The sequence below is a fragment of the Macrosteles quadrilineatus genome, unplaced genomic scaffold, assembly GCF_028750875.1.
Source record: "Macrosteles quadrilineatus isolate MER2022 unplaced genomic scaffold, UCM_ALF_1.0 Scaffold_8__2_contigs__length_117827958, whole genome shotgun sequence".
Classification (NCBI taxonomy): Eukaryota; Metazoa; Arthropoda; class Insecta; order Hemiptera; family Cicadellidae; genus Macrosteles; species Macrosteles quadrilineatus.
The window spans coordinates 5,876,670-5,894,700 of NW_026542601.1; the positions used below are offsets into that span (position 1 = coordinate 5,876,670).

Here is an 18,031-nt window from a genome sequence, read left to right on the forward strand (position 1 = left end):
TGTGAACCGATTTCAACGTTTAAGGTGTCAAAAGATTCGTCTCAATATGTAGTTTTGCAATAAGGTTTTAGAATTTTAAAATTCCTACTCTTAAGGGTGTGAGGCCCTCTCAAAGGTTGGATTTTCCCCATAAGAAATGCATAGAACAAATTCAAAAACAAAAAACATCTGTTTATAAAAACTCTATTTTCAAACTAAAACTAATGTTTACAAAAACATCTGACAACAAACATATTTAAACACATGATAAAAGAACAGACTTAATACAACATCCCGCTTCAAGATGTCCACATCTTTATGAATCCCAGTACCGCCTCGGTTTCTTAATGGACCTTCCGTAACGGGTTACTGTGCCAGCTCCTGGACGATCACGTGAGTTGCATGGACGATTAAGGACCATGGATGAACAGTTTGAAAGAATTCCATCTCCTCCGTAGTACGGTGCAGGAACTAAGAACTTCCTGTTTCGGCGAATAGTTCTCTTGTCAGTTTCCACAAGGTAGGAACGTGGTTCGTTCAATTTCCTGACTACCTTACCGTGTCGACGTAGATCTGTGATCCATACCATGCTTCCAACTTCTAATTCACTTAAACCACTCGCTCCATGTCGTTTATCAAATTGTATCTTGTACTTATTCTGGTACTTATTCTCCCTCTCAAGAAAATTCTTATTTTCCACAGGATTTCCAACCAAAGTAGATGGAAGATTGTCTCTTAATTTCCTTCCAAACATAAGTTCAGATGGGGAAAAGCCGGTTTCAAGAGGTGAGGTCCGGTAAGAAAGTAGGGCAAGTTCAAATTTATCCTTGTTTTTCTTCATTAGCCCTTTTGCTACTTTCACAGCTGCTCCAGCTGCCCCATTTCCCTGATGGTGGTGGGGACTACTTCTGAATGTGGAGAACCCCCACTCCTTTGCAAACAATTTAAATTCACTTGAGTCAATATGGTGAAATTGTGTCCCACTATCTGAATAAACACGTTGAGGAATTCCAAAACGTGAAAATGTGGTTTTGCAAACCCGAATCACATCTGAAGCCCTCATTCGATGCATTTCCTCGACTTCAAAGTATCTTGAGTAGTGATCCACGATAACCATATACCACTTGTCTTCGTGTTTGAACAAGTCAACAGACACATTTTGCCACGGGTAATCCGGGACAGTTCTCGGAATCAATGGTTCACTGTGATTAGTTGAGTTCTGAATACACACTGGACACGATTTGATTTTCCTTTCTATTTCTTGAGAAATTCCAGGCCACCACATGGTTCCCAAAGCACGTTTCCTTGTTTTTGTGATTCCCAAGTGTCCACTGTGAAGCCTCTCGAGCATTTCCGCTCGTAGTTCTTGAGGTATTATCATCCGAGTTCCTCGAAGCAATAGCCCATCAATACAACTTAACTCGTCTTTCACATTAAAGTACTCTTGAATCTCATTAGGTAAACTTGATTTTACAGGCCATTCGTCTAAAATTTGTAACTTAAGTTGTGCACAGATTGGATCTCTCATTTGTGAGTGAAGTACCTTTGTCACATTTTCATCTGTAGTGTTTAGACTATACTAATCAGACTGATTTCGTGGACGAAGGCTTCCACTTCTTCGGTCAATTCGCCATCTTCGTCAGCCGGAATAGGACTTCTTGATAGTAGATCTGCTATGGCAAGGTCTTTTCCTGGGGTCCAGGTCATGCGATAATCGTATCTCATCATACGCATTCGGATCCGCTGTAGCCTCGGTGAGAGCTCGTCCAAATTTTGTGTTTTGAAAATTGAGACAAGCGGTTTGTGGTCGGTCTCAATTGTGTACATTTTACCCATCAGGAAACATTTCAAACGGTCACTTGCCCATGTGCACGCAAGCGCTTCTCTCTCAATGTTACTATAGTTTTCTTCAGCAGGCGTTAGAGTCCGAGATATATATGCCACAGGTTTCTTGTTTTCTCCTTCAACTTGAAGTAAAACCGCTCCAAGACCTTTTTTTGAAGCATCACAAGAAAGAATCGAGGGTTTTTGCGGATCGTAAACAGTCAAACATGGCTCTGATGATAAAATCTGTTTTACTGTGACAAAAGCGTTTTCTTGAGCTGGTCCCCAAAGGAAATCGTTTTTAGTCTTTAACAAGCTCGTAATTGGCTCCAAAATCTCACTGCGGTTCGGAATAAATTTTGCCAGAAAAGTGATCATGCCCATGAATCTTTGTACTTCATTAGCGTTTCTTGGAGCTGGTAAGTCTACAATCGCTTGTACCTTGCTTGGATCAGGCTTGATTCCGTCCTTAGACAGCACAAACCCCAGAAACGTCACAGTCTTCTTGCAGAACTCCGACTTCTGCTTATTCAAGGTGATTCCATTAGCTTGCACTCTCTCTAGAACGGCCCTAAGACACTCGTCGTGTTCTTCTTTCGTTCTTCCCCATATCAGACAGTCGTCAATGTGCACTAAACAGTTCTTTGCCCCTTCTAAAGCTTTTGACATGCGGCGCTGAAACTCTTCAGGAGCGGACGTAATTCCAAAAGGTAACTTACGGAATTTATACCTCCCAAAAGGGGTGATAAATGTTGTGTAATCTTGTGACTCCTCTGCAAGGTTCAGTTGCCAGAACCCGGAATTCGCATCGATCTTGCTGAAGTACTTGGCTCCCGCGATCTCGGCCAATGAAAGTTCGATCTTTGGGATAGGATAAAACCGACGTTTCACACTGTTGTTGAGTTTGGATAGGTCTACGCAGATCCTAACCCCACCTCCCTTTTTTGCGCAAACTACCATTGGTGCGCACCAATCAGTCGAGTGTTCAACTGGAACAATCACTCCTTTCTCAAGCAAAACCACGCATGATGTCAAGTAAGGGCAGAAAAAAACGAAATACTCGTAGGCAAAGGTATGAGGACAATGAGGAGGATGCCCAAAGTGAATTCAACTACATGTCAGAAAGGGATTCTAGAAAGACTGAAGGTGAGTCACTAGGTTTTGCATTGGGACAGACAAACCGAGAAAATAATGCAGTAATGTGTACTCCTACTCCTATGATAAATCTGACGTTACCAACTCCAGATACCTTCTCTTTTACTCCGAATGAGTGGCATTCCTGGAGGAATCGCTTTCAAAGGTACAGACGGGGGTGCGGTCTAGATAGCACTTCCGACGCTCGGCAAATCGATGTACTTTTGTTTACAATGGGTAGTAGGAGTGAAGATATTTTCGATTCGTTTTCACCAAAACCGAATACTTATGACGAGGCTCTTCGAGCCTTTGATGCATACTTTGTGCCAAGACGAAATATCATTTATGAGAGAACAAAATTTCTGAGACACAAGCAAGGGAGTGATCCATCTGAAAAATTCATAACAGATTTGCATGGTCTTGCAAAAACGTGTGCATGGGGTGAACTGAACGATGAGATGGTGCTTCTGGTCCTCATTATTGGTATGAAAGATGAGGCTCTAAGTGATAGACTCCAGCTGGACTCTCAATTGACTCTGGAGAAGGCGATTAATACCTTGCGCCAACACGAGGAGCTAGAACGCCAAAAACGTGAGCTCGCCAATACTAATGTTTTTATGGTGAATCAAACGTCAATACAAGTCGGTAAAACAAATCTGTCTGAAAGAGCTGGTGAACAGAAATTCACCGAGGATGCTATGAGAAAAAAGTGCAGGAAATGTGGTTATAACTGGCACGGATCACTGGCCGAATGCCCTGCTAGGAAAGCCAAATGTGACAAATGTTCCGAGATTGGACATTTTTTTCGATGTTGTCCCTCCCGCGAAAAGTGGATGAGAAAAAACAAAAACGTTGTTAAGGAAATCGAACAGCAAGATTCAGACAGTGGTTATCAACAGGTTCCTGAGATTTTCATAGGGAATATAGACAGCAGTGACAAAGCCTGGGTCCAGGAGGTAAAAGCAAGCTGTGGAAACCAAGATTTAGGTCTTATAAAATTTAAACTTGACACAGCAGCTGATGTAACCATGATTCCAGTAGGAGTTCTTGGTGATTTTATTAAGACTCTGCCTCTAGGAAAGTGCAAATCCCCTGTGTTTAGCGCAAAGAAGAAAGAACGAATCAATATTTTGGGGACTTTAAGGCTAAAGCTTGAACATAAGGGTGTATCAGTTTATGATCTTGCGTATATTTCTGAGGAGATCACTGTTCCACTTCTTAGCAGACGTTCCTGTGAAGAGCTGAACCTGGTGAGGAGAATTTTTTCTGTAGATTCACATGATATTGACTGGGCTACTAAGTATCCTAATTTATTTCAAGGGCTGGGAAATATGAAAGGAGAGTACAAGATTGAAATGAAGGAGAATGCAGTTCCTTACGCTATATCCACCCCCAGGGTTGTACCAATACCTTTAAAAATCAAGGTGAAAGAGCAGTTAGACGATATGCTTGAGAAAGGAGTGATTGTTCCAGTTGAACACTCGACTGATTGGTGCGCACCAATGGTAGTTTGCGCAAAAAAGGGAGGTGGGGTTAGGATCTGCGTAGACCTATCCAAACTCAACAACAGTGTGAAACGTCGGTTTTATCCTATCCCAAAGATCGAACTTTCATTGGCCGAGATCGCGGGAGCCAAGTACTTCAGCAAGATCGATGCGAATTCCGGGTTCTGGCAACTGAACCTTGCAGAGGAGTCACAAGATTACACAACATTTATCACCCCTTTTGGGAGGTATAAATTCCGTAAGTTACCTTTTGGAATTACGTCCGCTCCTGAAGAGTTTCAGCGCCGCATGTCAAAAGCTTTAGAAGGGGCAAAGAACTGTTTAGTGCACATTGACGACTGTCTGATATGGGGAAGAACGAAAGAAGAACACGACGAGTGTCTTAGGGCCGTTCTAGAGAGAGTGCAAGCTAATGGAATCACCTTGAATAAGCAGAAGTCGGAGTTCTGCAAGAAGACTGTGACGTTTCTGGGGTTTGTGCTGTCTAAGGACGGAATCAAGCCTGATCCAAGCAAGGTACAAGCGATTGTAGACTTACCAGCTCCAAGAAACGCTAATGAAGTACAAAGATTCATGGGCATGATCACTTTTCTGGCAAAATTTATTCCGAACCGCAGTGAGATTTTGGAGCCAATTACGAGCTTGTTAAAGACTAAAAACGATTTCCTTTGGGGACCAGCTCAAGAAAACGCTTTTGTCACAGTAAAACAGATTTTATCATCAGAGCCATGTTTGACTGTTTACGATCCGCAAAAACCCTCGATTCTTTCTTGTGATGCTTCAAAAAAAGGTCTTGGAGCGGTTTTACTTCAAGTTGAAGGAGAAAACAAGAAACCTGTGGCATATATATCTCGGACTCTAACGCCTGCTGAAGAAAACTATAGTAACATTGAGAGAGAAGCGCTTGCGTGCACATGGGCAAGTGACCGTTTGAAATGTTTCCTGATGGGTAAAATGTACACAATTGAGACCGACCACAAACCGCTTGTCTCAATTTTCAAAACACAAAATTTGGACGAGCTCTCACCGAGGCTACAGCGGATCCGAATGCGTATGATGAGATACGATTATCGCATGACCTGGACCCCAGGAAAAGACCTTGCCATAGCAGATCTACTATCAAGAAGTCCTATTCCGGCTGACGAAGATGGCGAATTGACCGAAGAAGTGGAAGCCTTCGTCCACGAAATCAGTCTGATTAGTATAAACACTACAGATGAAAATGTGACAAAGGTACTTCACTCACAAATGAGAGATCCAATCTGTGCACAACTTAAGTTACAAATTTTAGACGAATGGCCTGTAAAATCAAGTTTACCTAATGAGATTCAAGAGTACTTTAATGTGAAAGACGAGTTAAGTTGTATTGATGGGCTATTGCTTCGAGGAACTCGGATGATAATACCTCAAGAACTACGAGCGGAAATGCTCGAGAGGCTTCACAGTGGACACTTGGGAATCACAAAAACAAGGAAACGTGCTTTGGGAACCATGTGGTGGCCTGGAATTTCTCAAGAAATAGAAAGGAAAATCAAATCGTGTCCAGTGTGTATTCAGAACTCAACTAATCACAGTGAACCATTGATTCCGAGAACTGTCCCGGATTACCCGTGGCAAAATGTGTCTGTTGACTTGTTCAAACACGAAGACAAGTGGTATATGGTTATCGTGGATCACTACTCAAGATACTTTGAAGTCGAGGAAATGCATCGAATGAGGGCTTCAGATGTGATTCGGGTTTGCAAAACCACATTTTCACGTTTTGGAATTCCTCAACGTGTTTATTCAGATAGTGGGACACAATTTCACCATATTGACTCAAGTGAATTTAAATTGTTTGCAAAGGAGTGGGGGTTCTCCACATTCAGAAGTAGTCCCCACCACCATCAGGGAAATGGGGCAGCTGGAGCAGCTGTGAAAGTAGCAAAAGGGCTAATGAAGAAAAACAAGGATAAATTTGAACTTGCCCTACTTTCTTACCGGACCTCACCTCTTGAAACCGGCTTTTCCCCATCTGAACTTATGTTTGGAAGGAAATTAAGAGACAATCTTCCATCTACTTTGGTTGGAAATCCTGTGGAAAATAAGAATTTTCTTGAGAGGGAGAATAAGTACCAGAATAAGTACAAGATACAATTTGATAAACGACATGGAGCGAGTGGTTTAAGTGAATTAGAAGTTGGAAGCATGGTATGGATCACAGATCTACGTCGACACGGTAAGGTAGTCAGGAAATTGAACGAACCACGTTCCTACCTTGTGGAAACTGACAAGAGAACTATTCGCCGAAACAGGAAGTTCTTAGTTCCTGCACCGTACTACGGAGGAGATGGAATTCTTTCAAACTGTTCATCCATGGTCCTTAATCGTCCATGCAACTCACGTGATCGTCCAGGAGCTGGCACAGTAACCCGTTACGGAAGGTCCATTAAGAAACCGAGGCGGTACTGGGATTCATAAAGATGTGGACATCTTGAAGCGGGATGTTGTATTAAGTCTGTTCTTTTATCATGTGTTTAAATATGTTTGTTGTCAGATGTTTTTGTAAACATTAGTTTTAGTTTGAAAATAGAGTTTGTTCAAGCAAGATGTGTGAATAATATTCTTGTATAAGAAATAGAACAGAAACTCATTAGCTTTTTGAGAGTAAATATTAATGTTTGTAATATTCAGTAGGTTAAGACCAAGTTGAAACAGTTAATCGGTTTTGTTGGAAGAACAGAAATGCCTCAAGTTCAAAGAAGAAATATTGAAAACGGGAGGATGAGACAATTAATAATAAGATATCTTATGCGTATGAGGAGAGTAGAAAAAGAGAGGCCTGGTCTAACAGATACCCACCCAGATACACATTCACTTAGTGGGATGGATAATATTGGCCAGCTCTGCTATGCAACTTACTTTGGAAGTGATAAAATATACGAAGCACATAGTGTTGTCACGGTAGTAAAGTAAACTTGCCTAATGTCAGATGAAATGAATGCATGGAAGAAATTTTTACTTCTGACACTGACAGATTGAGATATTTCAAAACATTTATTAGAAACTCTAATAATGCCTGGACTATGATAAGTTCAAGTACCGGTAGTATGATTATACCAAATCTTGGCGGACCTTATGTTTTTATTGTTAACTTTTGTATTACTCGCTCTACTTCAATTGAGAAAAACGCAAATGGATTGTTTACTTCTAGGTTATATTGCCAGTTTCTCGGAAAAACTTACACACAGTTTTTTGACTGAATTCACCAACACAATCCAGACATTTCAAGTCTAAAATAAGAAGTTTCAAAAACTCATTTGCTATTGAAAGTTTTAGTGGCAATATTAGACCAAACATAAGTGAAGGACTTATTGTTTATGTATTCAACGATTCAAGAGGGGCAAATATATACACTGTTCAAAAATGGGGCACATGAAATGGTTGATACTGTATCACCCCACTTTTCAGGATTCTCTACGCAGAAAATTTGTTTTATTAGAGGGATGTCTCAAATCAAAGAAATACAATGACCCAACTTAAATTACTTAACACATGTTATTAGTAAGGCAACAGTTTTCTTCAATTCTCAATGCTGGAAAAACTTTGTTGCATCATGTTAACTCGAATCGAAACAGATCGTTTAGCATTAATTAGAAGTTAATTATCAGTTAAAAATGAGAGCAGATATAATGTAGGTGAACCTTGACAACGCAAATACAGATATTTAAAATTTGTTTCTAACAAGTGTTTAAACAACTCTAAGTTGTAACTAGAATTACTCGAATTTAAGCATAACGTTTTTCTAGGAATTATGTTTCAGCACGGGTTCTCTAGTTTTATATATTAGATAAATCGTGCCAGTTTTCTTTAGACATTTAAAAGCATCAAAATAAATCAATTATAATGTACAAAATATAAACATAAACAGAACTGCAGTTCAATTCATTAACTATAAAATAATTATAAAAAAACTTATAGTATAGTTTTGTTGGAAAAAATTACTGAAGATTTTTTTCTAGAACGATATTTTTTACAAGACAAAATTTTTTGCCAACCACCTTCACTTTGGTCAGAGGGGTCAAAATTTTCTCATTTTAATCATCTAAATTCACCATCACCATCAAACATCATCTACACCATCAAATTCATAGTATTCGTGACCCTGAAGCAGGGGTCAGTAAATGTAACAGACATGCTCAAGTGTTATTTATCTTGTAACGCACGATGAGTTATGCGTTATGTACCACGACCCGCGCAACTCGCTCACGCACCGGAACCAGCTGATTGGAATTTCCCGGCATTCAGTCTTTGTTGCCATTTCCGGAACATTGTCTTAATATTTTCCGTCACAGCCTTATTGTTCTCTTATTGTTAAACGGTATAATCGTCGGTTGATATCTCATAAATTTGACAGTGCGTCAGCTGTCCGTCAGCGCTGCTGTTGCGTTAGACATTGCATTTCTTTAGTCAATGTTTCATGTAGCCTCAACTGACTGTTTATAGACCACTATGTGCAGTGATACCTTCCAAATGGCATTTATATAGGGTGATTACTGGGAAACGCATGTTTTTTATTTGCGTAGTATACGAGGAATATAGTTCGGCGACGGCCGAAAGTTGTTGCGCTGTGGAGGGGGAAGTGTGCAGTTTCAAATTTTGCCGAGATGTAGGACCTTAAGCATCGTACGTTTGTCATGCGACGATATTACGCAAATTGTGAATTAGTCACTCAGACTCAGCGAGACTTTCGTGCACATTATAACATTGCACGGCATGGCGCTATCCCTGATCGTAACACGGTATTGCGTTGGATACATAATGTTAACTCAATTGGATCTCTGCTTAAGAAGAAACCTCCTAGACTGGCAAGGACAGTTAGTACCCCTGAGACAGTTGAAAGAGTGCGCCTTGCAACACTTCAGAGTCCTAGCCGCGACGGCAGAGCAGTGACAGTGAATCCACAACGGTACCTAGAAATGTTGGAAGAATATTTCTTGCCGGAACTGCGCCATCAACATGTCGAGATACGTAATGACGTATGGTTCAAACAAGATGTGGCAACATTCCATACAGCTCGCTTTAGAATTGAATTCCTTCGGCGAACATTCCCTAAAAGAGTTATCTCACGTTTTGGTGGTGTTACTTGGGCGAACGCTCACCAGGTCTTAAAATTCCAGATTTCTTTCTATGGGGATTTTTGAAATCTAGAGTTTACATAAACAAACCAAAAACAATACAGGAACTTAAAGAAGCAATTCGCCAGGAAATCAATGCCATTCCTAGAGATATGATAGCAAAACCTGAAGCAAATTTTTAGGAACGCCTTTAACACTGTATCCAAGCAGAAGGCGACAGGTTAAATTATCATCAATGTTCTCTAACCACACCCTTAGAGATGTAATTTTTAAATGCTAAATTGCAAGTAATTTTATTCTGAAATTGCATATTGTGTACACTGTTTTTCCACTCATAAATACATTTTTTGCTCTGAATTACCTGAGTACTCGTTATTCGAAAAACATGCGTTTCTCGGTAATCACCCTGTATGTATATTTATTTATATTAATTTATATAATCATCGCATCAGTTAATAATCGATACGATGGTAATTGTGTTTACCACTTTGATTTTAGATATAATTTTGTATTAGTTTATATATTCTATTTACTAGGTATATACGATTTAATATATAGCTAGGGGATCCTTAAATGGGTTCAATATATGTAGTAAAATTGATTAAAGAAGTCAAATCTCATTGAAATTCTCCTTAGCTAAGACCAAATCACAATTTTTTATGATTGTTCATGAAAAAATACAATTTTTCGTGTGATGATCTACAATACCTATTTACTCTTTATACAAAGTGTAGTAACTTTTCTTTATTAAGCTTAGAATAATAGCCTAAGTCTGGTCAGTCTTGATTATTTGAATATTTTTATCCTAATTTGGAAATTCGAATGTATTTTATAGTTGTCAAGGTTCTTAAGCAATGATTAAGTATGCGTTTAAATGTGTTATTTGTCCATAAATGAAGATTTGAGGCAATCGATAGTTAATAATTTACCACTAAAAAAGCTAACACAGTGATGAATAAAATAAATTCATAAATACTAGTTTTTAAGTACAGTTTTAAGTAATGTGTTATCACAGTAATTTGGGATGCAATGTATTAGCAACATTTTAACAGTAAGTGGGTGAAATTTTTTCAGTGTTGGATTGGAAAATAATCCTTGTCACCCTACAGTAAGAGCAGTTTTTACATGTTGCAAAGTCGCTCCTAGTATGTTAACATTTGCGAAACGATGTCAATGTAATGAAGAGTTTTGGCAGCAATATGGCAAGTTACATTTCCCTAGGGTGCAACCACTTCCCTGTTATAGTTATAGCATACCTCACTGGTGTTACAGCTGCTGCTTTATATTGTTATTTTTGCTAAATTAATTTATACTAGTGTACCTGTTGCTCGAATTCGAGCAATTGCGAAGTATTACAGGCGACTCAAAGCTTATGGAAATACTCACGATCTACACAACAGTTAGATATAATCAAAATCTTTTGTAAATATCTTATCTTTTTTCAAAAAGCTTATCTTGTTTTTTTAGTGTTTTCTACAAATTTTTCCCTCTCATAGCCGCATTAGGTTGTCTATGACAACGATTATAAATGAAAAATAAATTATTTCTATTTCTTCTAATTGGTTGTGTTCGATGACTTTTTATATGATTCCATTGTTTGCAAATCGATTATTTCAATGATTGCTCAAGAAATGTATAACAGTGTTAATTCAGTTTTATTTTTAGCCCATATCAAATTGTCCAGGATTTCTCGCTCTTTTCCATTGTAACAATTACACCAACCCAAGTTTCGTCTACAGATGCAATACGCCAACGAATATCACCTACGTACAATCTCCAAGAAGTGGTAAAAAAGGCAGAAACCAACCCATACAATAGATATAAGTTAACTCCAAAAGAAATAATTTTAAGAGTTACTGTGATATTAGGATTTTCCACTGATTTGGTAATAGAACATTATATTGCAAAACATGACACGATGCAGAAGAAAATCCAATTTATCAATCAGAAAAACCCATTGCAAATACTGTACTTCATTTTGACAAATTCAATAAATCACAATTTAAATATTATCAGCTGTTTCATTAAAAAGTAATAATGCATATGGTCGTAATGTAAACAAATCTGAAGAGGCAACTTTAAAGGCTTCTGGGGCAGAGCTCCAAGGGAATTTACCTCGTTCCTCTTTTGATGGCTCATCTACAGACCAAGACCTTCCTTTAGAGACCCCTACCAAGTTTCTACGCCCAGCCGTTCTCTCAAATTAGCTGTGACAAAAACCCCGTTTTCCTCCATAAGAATAACATGGGATGGGAATTTAAAGGCCACTGGGGCAGAGCCCCAAGGGAATTCACCATTTTTCTCTTTTGATGGCTCATCTACAGACCAAGACCTTTCTTTAGACACCTCTACCGAGTTTCTACACCCAGCCGTTCTCTCAAAATAGCTATGACAAAGAAAAACAGTTTCAAATTAATATATAGATTCTCTTTTGATGGCTCATCTACAGACCAAGACCTTTCTTTAGACACCTCTACCGAGTTTCTACACCCAGCCGTTCTCTCAAAATAGCTATGACAAAGAAAAACAGTTTCAAATTAATATATAGATTCTCTTTTGATGGCTCATCTACAGACCAAGACCTTTCTTTAGACACCTCTACCGAGTTTCTACACCCAGCCGTTCTCTCAAAATAGCTATGACAAAGAAAAACAGTTTCAAATTAATATATAGATTGTCCGATGTGTTCTAAGCTCTAGACAAAAATAACAACATCCTTTATAATATGTAGAGAGTAATAAAAAATACACTACAGCCTCGATACCTTTTGGAGTTTTATAGAAATAGCTTTATACAGAATTATAATAATGCAAGATCTTACTGCCTAAAATGGCTGGTTGCTCTGTTATCTGTTTTACTTCCTCATTAAATTATCAAGCACTAATATAAAATATAATGTTGATCGGTTGATGTAGACAAACCCCTCCCCCCAAAAAAAATCCTTATTAAGAGGCATCGGGTCTGATCATAGTCCATGCAAGCAAGCTACAAAAGACATTCTACAGTATTTGTTCAGTATCATCCTTTGAAAAATGCGAAGATGTGATTCGCTGATATATAAATATTTATGTATCGAGTCAATATTGACACTTGAAACAGTGTAAGTAAAGTCTTTAAGTGAAGTTAAACTTATTAAGCCAAAGTAATTTTTGTAAAAACGATCAGAGATTGTATAGACGATGTATGAACAATAATTATACATATCATATCTATAGCAATATTTCGTGGTTTGTAGGTTATTTGCTTACCCTCACACATCTCCGTGGGTTAGGTCGCTGATGTCGTCATTTTGTCGTGGGCGACTCACCCATCATCACATCGTATCGTCACGACACTCTCTGTAGCCTACAAAGCTGCACCTGACACAAACATTGTATAACTCAACAGCAACAATGGTACAAAACAGCTGCACTGTACTGTAATAGGTTATGACATCGTTATTTTTTACTATTAATAAACATTAAACAAAGCATGTCTCAGAGCATGTTTAAATCGTGCATAGTAATAGTAGTTTACGCAACGATTGCGTAAAGATAGTGTTAACGACACGAGTAGAAAATTTAAGGTACGAGCCTTGGCGAGTGCCTTAAAAACTTCTACGAGTGTCGTTAACACTATTTACGCGAGTTGCGTACACTACTTTACCTACGACGGTGTTTTAATTACTAAACATCACTACTCATAACTTCTAAGAGAGGTTATGTTTTTGTTTCTAACCTCTCATTGCCACTGACAGTGATGCAAGGAACCAAACACTAATTCACTAATTGCACCAATCAACAATTAAATTGGTCTAAACAGCTGATTAGTTGAATTTCGAATCGTTACAATTTTGCTTCTCCTTTCTCAATCCTTGAACCTCATTGGTCCGTTACCCGTGTTGTTATGAGTAAAACTATGCTGTTATGAAAGTAAACAATGCTATTATGAGATACTTTTCAATTCTAAGTACTGTACTGAAACGACTACTTTAAAAAAACGGTCGTAGGTAAAGGTTTCTTACGACCGCATTTTCTAAAGACTATCTTATCAGCAGCTAGTTTCATAATAAAGTACAAACTAATATTATTAGTAAATCAGCTGATCGCCCAATGCAAATCTAATAACTTGTAACTTGTAGTTTATTATGAAATGGGCCCCAGGTCTCTATAAAAGAATTGAATTACCTAGATCAAAAATCTTCAATTGGTTTCACAACAGATAATGGTTCCTTAGTCTATGGTTTCACATAACCAGATTTGTGTTATGTTTTAGGCTCGTTATCGTAAAATGACAATACAGTAAATATATTGGTAAATCCCACATCCTTGTGATGTACAGTGGAATTATAAATAGCGATTCGCCATTTTCACTGCGGTCTAACCACAAACCTTCTGGAATAAAACTAAAATGTCTTGTAACTGAGCCTTTTCACTAGCCAAGGCTGTTTAATCGAAAGATTGCAATGGAAGTTATAAGTGAGACATGTACTTTAGAAATAGTAGTTAACTTATACATAAAAAAATAGTCAACCATATTACGTCTTACTGGGCTAAATTAAATATCTTTTTTTAGATTATGGAATAATGCTACATATGGGATTTTCATAAGTAAGTCTGTGGGTTGTTATAGAGTCGCAGGTACGGTAATGGACTTGAATAGTGTGTGAACACTTCTCATCTATTGTGAATTCTGAAGTTGTTTTGATGTGTAATGTTGGCCACGTTTGTTTTAGTGGATTTAGATTGAAAATGTGTTTAACCTAAAAATTAGCCAGTTAGGCCTATGTAATGAGTAGTTTGCATATAGTAAGAGCATGATGTAGTTATTTGTAAGTAGTTTAGCTGTAGTAGTATTTGTTTGAACGTAGCATTTAATTATGCATGAATAGGTGTGGATGGTGTAGGATTTTTTTTTTAACACAACTCAATATTCTTATTCTTTCCTAGTAGAATTTTTTTTCTTAATTAATTGCTGATTAGGAAAATTCCAATTCGAATGAGAATTTATAGGGGGGTTGTAAATAACTCTAAACCTTGTTACATGATGCTAGAATTTCGAAAGTCATCTCCTCATTATTACTTTACTCTAACTAACCTGTACAGTACGATTTGCATCCTAAAAGCCATTTTACTTGTTCTTTTATAGTGTAATACAACATTTATTCTAGCTCAAGCATAAAGGATATTATTTTTAAAATATTTCTTACAACTCTACTTCCGTCATAACTTCAAGAGCTTTTATCGATTCTTTCTTCCAACGCCACATATTTATTCTTCCTTTTTATGTCTTTCATAGGTGATGATCCAGTCTTGTCCACCTTTAATTTGATATCTAAGCCTCTGACTTCAAGCACTGTAAATTCATATTTGATTTTAAGTATGTGGCCGCTAATTGGAGAAATACTATTCGGGCACCCCGTGAAATTCATTTTGCAATCGTGAAACGTCTGGAACAAAATCGACTACATTACCCTGGACTGCGAAATTTACTGATCGCAAGTTGGATACAACCGAATTAACTCTCATAAACCCTGGGGGTTCCTTCTCGTACTGGCCAAATTCTGAGCTTGGGCAGTCATGTTCTTCAAGTAATTGCTGGATCTTTTAAGCAAGTCTGTGAAACGGTTCTCAGGGCATGTAACCAGGCACATGGAATACAGTCTCAGATACAGTATGAATAGTCCCCCTTGAACTCTGTTACTTTCTAGTCTATTCAAATGTAGCTATTTATGAGCTTCAATGCACAGTCTTGGGGAGAATGGTGAATCCCCCAAGCTCCGGTTTGCCAGTATCTAAGTATATAGGATGTTGCCACTGTTGGTAAGTATATAGGATGTTGTTCAATAGGATGTTGCCACAGAGGATGACATCAGAATGAGAATGGTATCAAGTGTTAAGCCCTGGTTTTCTTCCAGTACTCTTTGGTTCTTGCTACTTTCTGATCCTGGACTCCCAGAGGTTCTTTTATTGAGGTTGGTTGATACTTAAAAGGTACTTAAGGGTTTTATTGAGGTTGGACTCGTGATAGGAATAAACATAATTAACACCCATCTTGCGGCATCGTACATCGCTCCGCCATTCTGTTGGTTTTACTTTTCCAGGGACCGGAAGCCATTTCTGTTGTCTCCGTGTTTCCGATTGGTCAGCCATGTTGGTTCAGTTTCATTGGTGGAGTCATAGCGTACAGTGTTGTTAGTGTTCCATTGTGTGAGTTTTTTGTACGTAAACCTTTTATAGATTATAGTGTTTTGTGATTTGTTATTAATTGCATGTTGTATCATGACTTGACTGCTATACAGGGCATATTTTTTGACTACTACCCTCGGTAGTGTATTCCAACTTAGGTTGGGCGTTTGTGTATTGTTAGTTGTAATGTGTTAGTTAAGTTTTTTCACCTGAAGACGGGATCAGATTCCAGATCCCGAAACGTTGTGTATTGTTTTTTACTTTCGTGATGGAAAATGTCCGCAATAAACCTTTGAACAACATAAAAGGTGTCTGGTTTGCAAGTACCATCCATCACATTACCAGATAATGAGGATTTACTTTTCGATCTCCGCATCCCCTCCTGTGTAAACAATATTCATTTTCAGATACCAGTTCTGCAACTGCAACTAAAATCGCCTCAACATCCCTTACAAAATGCAATTTCTGGCCTTTCCTTATCCATGCACTTGGTCTAAAATGAAGACAAACATATTCAGCAAACACCTGCCTCTAGCGGTGTAGATAGACTTTATCCCTCCTAAATACATTATTTCAGTGAGAGAATCAGTCAACACTTGGGGATCAAACCTAGGCCTATCTATTAAACCTAACAATGTTGTGACAGTCAAGACCCTACAACTTCGGCTACTCAGTCCGCGACTTCCACACCGGCGCGGACTTCAAGCAGCAGGAGACGTCGGATGGTAACACAGTGAAGGGTCAGTACAGAGTTCAGCTGCCGGACGGACGGACCCAGATTGTGACCTACACAGCGGACTGGCAGACCGGGTTCCATGCCGATGTACAGTACGAGGGCGAGGCCTCCTACCCCGCGGTGTACGGCACGGGTGGCAGCTACCCTCCAAGCTCGGTAAGTCGTAGTTTGTAGCTCAAATCATGCATTTGAAAATGCCAGTCAACTAGCTTGTCGACAATGTAGTTTGTCAGACAACTGTGAAATAGTTTCATACAGATTACTTGAGCTGCCGTTTAACCTCGTCACCGACGACCATCTTTTAGCGAAGAGCGGATCTGAAACGAGGCCAAAACGTCTGTTAAACTAATCAGTGGGGTTTATAAGACACAGTTTTTCTCCGGACTATGATTTTGCATGATATTCTGTGTGTATGTATATTCTTAATCACATTCATCTTCCAGGTCAGTACTAGCTACGGCGTTCCATCTCAACCGAGTTCCAGTTATGGAGTTCCATCTCAGCCTAGTTCCAGTTATGGGGTTCCATCCCAGCCTAGTTCCAGTTACGGAGTTCCATCTCACTCCAGTACGAGCTACTCCTCACCTCAAGCTAGCACAGGGTACTCGCCCTCTACCCATGGGTCGTCGTATCAGTCCAGGGTAGGAGTCGGAGGAGTTGGCAACCAATACCAGAACATTGGGTACCCCAGTAGTGGTACCTCACATGGTCATGCGGGGTACTAACAACATACACTGAACCAAAGATTTTACTTTCCTCTATAGATCTCTCTACCGAAGTGAGTGATGTACTTTCCAGCAAGTGTGAGACTATTTTGTATTTTGATAATAAATAAGTTTTAAGTGTTTGGTGCTGAGCTTTTATTTCGTTCCTTGAACCAAAATTATCTCCTTGCAGATATTTTAGTGTAATTCGGTAGGCCTAGTGATTTTTAAAATTTAAAATGTGTATTTATTTAAAAGTTTAAAACGTTTTGCTACGTAATGTAAGATTTATTTATTTATAGTAAAGTTTCCAATCCCTTACTTGATTAAAAGAAGAACTATTTTTTGAAGATTACACTAAAATGACTAACTTAACTAAAGATCAAACACATTACATGAAAATATCACTAGCTGTTGAAACATCTGTATGACTAGAGTTATTATCATCAATTGAGAGGGGACTCCACCTATGTGCGCATACTCAAATGTAAATAGAGGATGAGTGTAGAATGGGTTGCGATTCCTTGTGTAGCTTTGCCACTGACTAAAATTAGCTGATTTATTAGTCAGGACTATTTATTAAAAGCACAATGACGAAGGAGAACTGAGTCCAGTTTCGAACAATTTTAATATTACACCATTTTCTCAGGATCGAAACTGTGTCCTTTTGATTCCCAGGCGAGCACTATAACCACTGAACAACCCTGCTAATTATGATTTATGATGATTATGATTGTGTAATAGGCCTGATATTTATATTGTTGAAAGCATAAGTGCAAAAAGTAGGCCAGGCTACAAAAAATCTCATTTAAATCTGATATTAAGAAACAAATTTCTTACCTCGACAAAGACTATGGGTCTTCAA

At 38.5% G+C, this 18,031-nt stretch overlaps 1 protein-coding gene across 1 annotated transcript in view; it reads left to right on the forward strand.

Annotated features, from left to right (window-relative positions):
• The window catches only part of LOC129000027 (cuticle protein 8-like), a 29,246-nt gene extending 11,937 nt beyond the window's left edge, over positions 1 to 17,309 (forward strand). Inside the window, exons 3-4 of the mRNA XM_054426875.1 lie at positions 16,373 to 16,618; positions 16,906 to 17,309. Coding sequence (XP_054282850.1) covers positions 16,373 to 16,618; positions 16,906 to 17,187 — 528 coding nt within the window. The 3' untranslated portion in view covers positions 17,188 to 17,309. The remainder of the gene's footprint in view (positions 1 to 16,372; positions 16,619 to 16,905) is intronic.
• Positions 17,310 to 18,031: the final 722 nt, after the last annotated feature.